This window comes from Benincasa hispida, chromosome 1, assembly GCF_027475165.1.
Source record: "Benincasa hispida cultivar pf3 chromosome 1, pf3_genome.v1.1, whole genome shotgun sequence".
Lineage (NCBI taxonomy): Eukaryota > Viridiplantae > Streptophyta > Magnoliopsida > Cucurbitales > Cucurbitaceae > Benincasa > Benincasa hispida.
This window is the reverse complement of record NC_143478.1, coordinates 47,880,231-47,890,230: the sequence shown is the minus strand read 5'-3', so window position 1 is coordinate 47,890,230 and position 10,000 is coordinate 47,880,231. Positions and strand designations below refer to the sequence as shown.

At 36.9% G+C, this 10,000-nt stretch overlaps 1 protein-coding gene across 1 annotated transcript in view; it reads left to right on the top strand.

The window, feature by feature from the left end:
- The window catches only part of LOC150038502 (uncharacterized), a gene marked incomplete at its 5' end in the record, with an annotated part of 6,415 nt that extends 1,569 nt beyond the window's left edge, over window positions 1-4,846 (top strand). Inside the window, 2 exons of the mRNA XM_090313428.1 lie at window positions 4,569-4,712; window positions 4,769-4,846. Coding sequence (XP_090169554.1) covers window positions 4,569-4,712; window positions 4,769-4,846 — 222 coding nt within the window. The remainder of the gene's footprint in view (window positions 1-4,568; window positions 4,713-4,768) is intronic.
- Between the last annotated feature and the right edge of the window lie 5,154 nt (window positions 4,847-10,000).

The window sequence follows — 10,000 nt, the reverse complement described above, 5'->3', positions numbered from 1 at the left end:
TAGTAAAGTCGTAATGAGATATATATTCTATATAGTATGAATATCTAAGGGGTGTGTTATAAATATATGAATTATATATAGATGTCCATGGAAAAAGTTACATATCCCAAAATGTCTTTTCCATTATCTTCTTTGATATCTCTATTTTTTAATATTCTTTAAACTCTATAAATAATGATCATGGAGACCTTTGAAATATACAATTGAATATAAAATACATTTACTCTATATTTTCTCCCTACTTTGCTCTGGTTTCGTTGTTTTATGATAAATTGTTGGAGATGGCAAGACCTTCAGAATGACGAACAACAAACGGTCAAGGCACGACGGTCAAGCAAAGAACAAGAACCTACAAAACAGAAACTTGTTATAAGTTGAGTCACGGAGCTCACTCTCTTTAAGACGTTTTGTGGCTCTACCGAAGTGTGCAAGCAAGTCTGAAAAATTGCCACGTTGTCCCCAGGATAAAACAACCAAAGAATCTTGCTTGAAAATGCACCTTTACCGACCGGAACACAGACCCTTTTTAACTCACTGCTCAGAAAACAAAAATGGAAGCGTAGGAGAGGAAAGAAGAACATTCGAATGAGAGTGAATGAAAAAGTTGTGTGAATGAACTGTTGAAAGCCACACCTTTTATCGGCCTTTAGCATGGAAGGTAGAGAGCGAAAGAGGCGGAGAGCCTCAGAACGTGCAAGGCTCATTTTTATTCTATTTTTCTCGATTTTAAAATAATAAAATAATAAATAAATAATAAATAAAAATAAAAATATTTTTATTAAAAATAATAATCACACACGCGCATCGCCATGCCACGCCCGACCGAACGAACGGCAGTGGCGGCGCACATGTGGGACGTCCAACGAACCCACATTGGTCTATCTCTTTACTCCCTCCAAAACATGGGTACCTCTTGGGACCCAAACCCAAAGCTCAAGATTGGAGCACATAAGGGAGGTTTCAAAATCAAAATTTTTCAATGTGGGATTCTCCAACAAAAGATTGGTTCCCTCTTATTTTTGAAAACTAAATTTTCACTAGCCAATCCCCCACTTGAAAATTTCATCAAAAAGAGAAAAGAAAAAAAATTTCATCGAACAGTTTCAGTCTATACAACACTATGCATAAGCAAAGGTGTTTTACGACTTGAACCTTTACGTAGTGTAGCTGATTCATAATATACTAGAGTAACCCTTGGTTTTAAACACTATCGGTAACAGAATGTCACACAGAGTGTCATTAGGGCGTAGTACGAAAGCCCGTGCTTTAAGGCCTAGCACGTGTATCCCGATTTAGTGAACGTTCTAGAGAGTTTGCTTAAAAAATCCATAGGAAGTGGCCCTCACTTCCACATTCACATAGGTGAGACTATCAAGAGTACTCCTGTATCTAGGTACCACATTTTTCATCAAGTATAGATCTTATTAAGAACTGTGTTCAACCTTTCTTACGCTTCAGGATATCATACTCAGACTATAAGTCATAGGAATGGAACTCTGTGATTGGTTTAGCATGATTCACTATATATCACTCGTGATCAGTTATTACCCGTTGAACCTGTTTCTTGGGATCTCAAGTCTACAGGTTGGGTTTTCTTCACGGTGATTCATCTTTCTATAGGCATGAGTCCCATCCTTTCTGAGGTTTTGAAAACCTTTTCTCTGGCCAGTTCTTTGATCAAAGGATCTGCCAAATTTTCATCAGATCGTATATGATCCATTCTAACTGCACCAGTAGTGAGAAACTCTCTAATGGAACTGTGCTTACAACATATTTGTCGTCTCTTTCCGTTTTAGTAATGGTTCTGAACTTTTTCGATTGTTGCAATACTATCACAATGGATTAATAAGGCTAGTATCGGCTTTTCCCATAAAGGAATCTCCGAAAGTAGACTTCTAAGCCAACCTACTTCTTCACTAGCTGTCGCTAGTGCTACCATTTCTTACTCCATCGTCGATTGGGCTAAAATAGTCTCTTTCTTGGATTTTCAAAAGACAGCTCGGCCTACTATATTAAAGATATAGCCATCTGTAGCCTTCGAATCATCGGAAAAAGAGTTCCAGTCAGCATCGCTGAACCCTTCTAGGACAGCGAAAAACTTTTGATAATGTAATCCTAGGTTTTGGGTTTTCTTCAAGTATCTCATTACCCTTATTATAGCATTCCAATGCTCTTTACTAGGTCTGCTTGTAAACCTGGAAAGTAATACTACAGCATAAGCTGTGTCAGGCTAGTGCAGTTAGCAATGTATCTAAGATTGCCTATGATGCTCACATACTCAGATAGATTAACACTGTCACCAGTGTTCTTGAACAACTTGACACTAAGGTCATAAAGAGTACATGCTGGTTTAAAATCAAAGTAACTATATTTCTTTAGAATCTTTTCTATATAGTGAGATTGATCCAAAGAAATTCCCTTTTCAGACCTATTCACTTTTATGCCTTAGATTACACTAGTTTCTCCTAAGCCTTTCATGTCCAAGTTTACACTCAATATTGATTTCACATCATTTATGACGTGTAAGTTCGACCCAAAGATCAATAAATCATCTACATATAGACACAAGATAGTACATAGATTATTTTCAAACTTATAGTAGATGCATTTGTCACTTTTATTAACCTTGAAACCTTTAGATAGGATAAGGTCGTCAAATTTTTCATGCCATTGCTTAGGAGTTTGTTTTAGTCCATAGAAAGATTTGTCTAATTTACACATCTTATTTTCTTGACCATGGACTACAAAACCCTCAGGTTATTCCATGTAAATATCTTCTTCAAGTTCACCATTTAGGAAAGCGGTCTTTACATCCATCTGATGTACTACGAGGTTATAAAGGGTAGCGAGAGGAACAAGACACGAATTGAGGTAATTCTAGTGATAGGGGAGAAGGTGTCAAAGAAATCTACGTTTTCTTTTTGTCTAACGCCCTTTGCTACTAATCTATCTTTAAATTTGTCAACAGTCCCATTAAGTCTAAGTTTCCTCCTTAAGATCCATTTGACCCTATTGCCTTACAGCCTGGGGGTAGATCTACTAAGTGCCAAGTTCTATTTGACTCAAGTGAGTCCATCTCATCATTTATGGCTTCTTGTTATAGGTTGGCATCTACTGAGGACAGGGCAGCTCTCAGATCTTTAGGATCTTCTTCTACATTGTAGGTTAGGAAGTCATTTCCGAAATCATGATTCTAGCTCTTTTGCTTCTTCTAGGTTATGGGTCAGTTTTCTCTCTAGGATTAGGATTTCTAACTAGGGTTAGACCACTTGATCCCCAGCCCCCACTATTCCTTGATTTGAAAGGAAATCTATCTTCAAAGAAGTCGACATCATTTAACTCAATGATCACTTGGTTCACTAGATCATAGAACCTATAGGCTTTACTATTTAAGGGATAACTTATAACGATGCACTCGTAAGTTCTACTAGCCAACTTTCTCCTTTTTGGATCTGGAATCCTTACAAAGGCTAGACAACCCCATGTTCTAAAGTAGAACAAGTTTGGTTTCTTATTCTTGAGAATTTCGTAAGGTGAGGTATTTTTTTAGACTTTGGGATTCTATTTAGGACATAACACATGGTAAGGATGATTTCACCGCACCAATAAGATGCAGCTCCTGAACAGCTAAAGTTCTATTTTTTCTTTCGGCTTTTCTGTTCATTTCAGTAGAATAAGGTTCGACCTTTTCATGTATTATTCCATGTGAGTTAAAGAACTCATTGAAACTGTCTGAGTCGTACTCAGCTCCCCTATCACTAGAAAGTCTAACCTTTCTATTAAACTGATTCTCAATTTTAAAAACAAAAAGTTTGAAGGCATCAAAAGCATCACTTTTGTTTTTCAGTAAGTATACAAAAGAAAAATCAAACAGTCGTCAATAAAATTAATGAAATATCTTTTACTATTCCTAGTCAAGATGCCATCAAATTCACATACATCAGAATGAATAAAATCTAGAGGCTTAGAATTCCTAAGTACAGATTTATACAAAGTTTTAGTAATTTTAGCCTTACTACAATACTCACATTTATCAAAATCATTCGTGGATAACTTAGGTATCATTTCCAGCCTAATCATGTTACTAATTAAATTCTTATTCACATGACAAAGTCTAGTATGCCAAACATTCATAGAACACAACATATACACAAAACATTTCACTTTATTGAGGTCTAAATTTAATTTGAACACTCCCTCAGTTGCATACCCTTTCCCTACAAATACATTATTTTTTGTAAGGGTATATAGGTTTGCTCCTATAGTTTGAGTAAACCCAGCTTTGTTAAGGAGATAGCCTGAGACCAAATTCTTTCTTATCTCCAGAGTGTGCAGGACGTCCTTCAACGTGAGGGTCTTCCCAGAGGTAAACTTCAGCTCCACCTTGCCGGTTCCAGCAACTTACGTGGAGTTGACAGAATATTCTTATCCTTAGTTTTAGTATAAGTTTTAAATAGACTAAGGTTGTGATAGACATGGTGCATAGCACCAGTGTTTATCCACCACCCTTCACAACTACTGATTACATTTACTTCTGTGATCATGGCGATTAACGATTCTTCTGTCAGGTTTGCATGACTAGCAGGACGACGCTTGTTCCTACAGTTCCTAGCTATGTGCTCAGCTTTATTATAATTAAAGCAGAAGAACTTTATCATTTCTCCTTAAGGGGACTTTTGTTTGTTATGTTGGTTCTGGTTGCTGAAGCCACGGTTCTGACCTTTCCTCTTTATCCCCTTAGATTTTTTGTTAGATTTTACCACGGTAGAGGCGGGTTTCCCATGTACTGTATTCACCTGCTCCCTCTGGTCTTGCTTCCGAGCTTCTTCCTCGATCCTTAGCCTGATGATAAGACTCTTCAAGGAGAACTCCTTGGTCTTACGCCTCAAAGTGTTCTTAAAGTCTTTCCACAAAGGGGACAGTTTATCAATAGTAACAACAACTTGGAATTGTTCGTCTAGAGGCATACCTTCATTAATTATCTCGTGAGCTATCTTCTAGAGTTCATGGGATTGGGCCTCCATGGATTTGTCATCCGTCATCTGCAACTTGAGATAATGGCTAATAGCATATTTCTTTGATTCGGCCTCCTCAGTGTCGTACTTCTTTTGTAGGGCATCTCAGATCTCCTTCGCTGTCTTCATAGTATTGTAGTAGTCATACAGATCATCAGTCAAACCATTTAAAATAAAGTTCTTACAAAGAAAGTCTTTCTCCTCCCATTCAGCAACTTCTTTTAATTGTTGTTCAGTTGGTTCTTCTAAAGGGACGATCGGCTTATCTCTGAAACAAGTTTTGGCAACTTTCTTGACAGTAAGAAAGAACATCATATTTTGCTTCCACCATTTGAAGTTCACTCCTTCGAACCGGAATGGACGGTTGAGGTTAGATATCATAACATCATTGTTGCTAGTGAGGGCCATTAGTGATGTGGCGAAAATCGTCTTAAAATTGTTGGAGACGACAAGACAATCAGAACAACGTATAGCAATCCCACAGAACATACCTTTTATCAGTTACATGATGTAAAAGTTTGTTAAGTAAAACTAAACTAGTTGAAGTATGTATTTGAGTCAATGTTTTACAGAATGTTATTATACGAAGGCAATAAAGCATAAAATGAAGAAATTACTATTTAACACATTTCTTGAAAAGATGAGTTGGAAGACTTATTTATGAAGGTATTTCCTAACATTTGAGAAGATAATACACACCATTTGAATACGACAACTGTGAGATATTAACTGATGCTTCCATGAGAGAGTAATTTGTTACACTATTTTTCCTTCAACTATGGTATTGTCCTATTGAGTTAATTTTCTAACAAGGTTTTTAATGAGAGAGTTATATATATGAACAACGCAATTTTTTCCACACTAGGTTTTTTTCCCACTAGATATTTTCTAGTAAAACCGCAATGAGATATATATTCTATATAGTATGAATATCTAAGGGGTGTGTTATAAATATATGAATTATATATAGATGTCCATGGAAAAAGTTACATATCCCAAAATGTCTTTTCCATTATCTTCTTTGATATCTCTATCTTTTAATATTCTTTAAACTCTATAAGTAGTGATCATGGATACCTTTGAAATATACAATTGAATATAAAATACATTTACTCTCTATTTTCTCCCTACTTTGCTCTGGTTCCGTTGTTTTATGATAAATTTCATCGAGCAGTTTTAGTCTATACAATACTGTACATAAGCAAAGTTGTCTTACGACTTGAACCTTTACGTAGTGTAGATGATTCAGAATATACTAGAGTAACCCTTGGTTTTGAATTCTATCTCTAACAACATCTCATACAGATCATGGGCTCCAATGATCCGAGATTAATCGGCTAAACTCATTAGACTGATCTAACTCTCATTCGTTAACTAATGGGTCACTCCACTAAAGCCCATAGTTGAACTCCCCTCACTATAGATATATTATGTCCACTCGATATAACCATGATTAGTAAGTCAACCCTTCACAGGTTGTTCGTAATAACGGCTGAGTCAAATCTCTGTTTTACCCCTAAAATTACCTCTTGTTTCTTAAGTCCCCACTGATCCCCTAATGAATAATTGTTTTATGATCCAATCAACAAAAACGAGTCCCTCTCAGGCCAATGAGTGGGCGGGGCCCCTTCTTCAAGACCCAGAATCAACACTTAAGGGAATAACCTTTCTACTATTCCTAAGCGGGTAGGAGTGAATTCCCTCTTGCACTCTCTGTTCCTAGTTATCTATCCAGTCTTACCCTTGAAATGACAGTTTTATTGAGCAGGCGCTGTTGAGCCAACCCTCACCTATGCAAATCTAAGGGTAATCCCAAATAAATAGGAGTTCATAGTTAGCTCAGGATTAAGGTCAAGTTACCTAAGTCATCGCTTTGAAATAGTCAGTCTTAAACAGTAAACAACGTTATAAAGTAAGAGTGACTCATTTCGTGGTCCAATCTTGTATAAACCCTTTTGCATAAGGACACCCCTACTCCTCATGTCCAATGAACGAATTAAGTTCACTTCGTTTGGAGCACTTTACAACTTCTCGTAACAACTACAGAGCAGGCCATATCCAATAGTGTTACCAGAATAAGGTACCCAACCTTATCCATATACTATATATCATTTTGACTATTTAATCAAACCTGATCCACCTTTATGTCTCCACATAAAGTTCAAGTCCTCATCCAATAGTCAAGGGACTTTTAGGCTTATTGGATTTCTATTAAGAAATAGATCTATTCAATAACACCTTTATTGAATTTTCAGAATAAGTTCCATTATTTACATACCATGAGTTTTAGGACATAAAACCCACCATAGATATTGTTTGATCACTAGGATTTTAGGATCACAAAATTGCAAAAGATAACGAAATCTAAGAAATGAAAATACGTCAGGTTAGATTTGGAATATTTAACTTAATGTCCTAATCATATTTGGCCAATTTAACTTAATATCCTAATCGATCCAAGAGGTTTATGCGATAACTAAGTAAATAGGCTTGCATGACTACTTAGCTATTTTAGGAATTGACATCCACGTTTGTTTTCCTTAAAGAGATTGTTCGGATTTCTGTACACTCGACTAGGCTTGATAAGTAGATAACCAATGCATTTGTATGATTAATCAATGAATCAATCCATTGATAGTTCAATGGTCTCTTTTTCGACAAAGGTAATCTCGTGTATCGCTCTCTTTTTCTCAATCTATATTGCTTTCTACACTTTACTTTCTTGCATTTAATTTTCCTATCGACTCAAACTCCAAAACCCCCATTTTATTGCTTTCCATAGACCAATTTAGCTTAGAAAGTTTTTATCTTAGGCTCCCTATGGTTCAATCCCATTCTTGCTATTGGAACTACTTGTTAATTGAAGTTCTTGATAAGTGAATTATAAATATTATTTTATTTGATCGAAAGGTTAGCGACACCCTTTTTGTCTGGTGAAAAACCTCGTTCAAGGTGTAAAAGGCACCATCATACGTTGTATCCTGCTGAGCCTACTCTAATTATCTTGCTCACAACACTGTCAGCCATACTTACATTTCCTCCATCTATTTGCTGATATGTTATAAACTACTCTTTTTTTGGATACATATGATAGGACACCTCAAAATAGAGAACCCACATATCATAATAAAGTGACTGTTCATTTACAACTAGGGCTAGGTCTCCTTCAGAAACGACCTGAAGTTCTTTAGATTTGATCTCAACATGTGCAACAAAGTTGAAAGATTCCTTATTTTCCTGTTGCCTATTTTTCTTAAGACACTTAACTTTTGAATGACTTTTTTTCTTTACAATAATGCCAATTCTCATTAGACATAGGACCTGTAAAACCCAATCCCTCACAAGATTCCTTGGGTTGAGGAAAGGACTTAGACTTGAAGCCGTGGTGGGGAAAAGTTTGACTAAGGACCTAAATTATGTGTTGGAGGAAGAAAAAATTCTACGTGTGGGAGGAAAAGTAGATTGGAGTAAACAAATTGGTTAAGTGTTCAACCTATGCTATGAGATTAAGGGTTGGATTCATAGCATAAGAGAGAACGGTGAATCTTGGCTCAATTCAACCCGTAGTATAGTTGAGGAAGTAGGTCATAACATAGGTAAAAAGTCATAGCACAGTTGATAGCATAGTTGACCAAGTCATAATATAGCTAAGGAAGTACAACTCATAGCATAGTTGAAAGAACCCCAGAGGCACCATGTTGGACACATGCTAGTTCATCTTAGATGAGGCTTGGAAAATTTTGGATGCATGGGGGATGTTGGAAACTATGCTATGAGAAATAAGAGACTATGCTATGTGTATAAGAAGTTATAGTACGAGCATAAGAGACTATACTACGGACATAAGAGACTATGCTGCGAGCATGAGGAAATATGTTGTGAACATGAGGAACTATGTTGTGAAAATGAGGAGCTGTGCTTTGAGATGAGGGACAAGGTGAAAGCATAGGAAATATTTGGTTAAGTGTTGAGTAAACCATGTGTTGAACTAGGCATCACCAAGAGGGAAAGTGAGGGTTGGACGCATAGAGTGAGATTGGTTGGCACATGGGTATTCTAGGGAGAGAAATTGGCTAAGTATTGGACAACATAGGATACTATAAATGGAGGAAACCCTAAATATTGGAGTGTTAGGCATAGAGATGGTGAAGTGGGTGCATAGATGGCCATGTGGACACATACTTTGTAGTGAAGAAAGGCAAAAAGGACACATGGCAATGCCTTGAGCTCAAATAAGAAAGCTATGCTTTGAGAGGAAGATGAAAACAAAGGAAGAAGGAAGTAAGGAAGAGTTGGATGCATAGGTGCACTTTGTGGATTCCATTTTGGGTCTATGTAAAGCAAGATGAAAGTATGAGACAGTCCCTGGTAAAAATTTACACCTAGGAAACCTAAATTGCACTAGTTGGATGCATACCTAAGGAAGAAGACGTGGTTGGACGCATACCCTTGCTATGAGCCAAAGGGGAAAACTATGCTATGAAAGGGAGAAAACTTGGTAGCATAGTTGGGAACCATACGTCCAAACCTCGGGAACAATGCATTGAAACACTATGTGGGTGTTGGGGTTGATGCCCTAAAGTATCGTGTCCTATAGTTTGTAAATAGTATGTACGAACACTTGTGTTGTTAATATATGATATTTACTTCACATCTTGGATTTTGCTTGGTTCATTGTTTTATTTGCTTTACCACAAACCAATAAACATAAAATTCCTTGTTATCTGTATGTAACTCAAGCATGTATGTGGTGACATACAAGTGGATTATGTCTTGAGTGATAACCAAAATGGTCTGTAGTAAATGGATAAAGGAGGGAAATCTTATCCTGGTAACGCTACGGACATGGCCCGCTTTGTGGAATGGTCACAAGTGTTGTGACTTATCACAGATGGTCTGATCCTAATCATTCATGTTGGGGACATGCGAGCGGGGGCGTCCTATACAAAGAGTTTGTATAAGACCTGACCACGAAGTGTTAATGT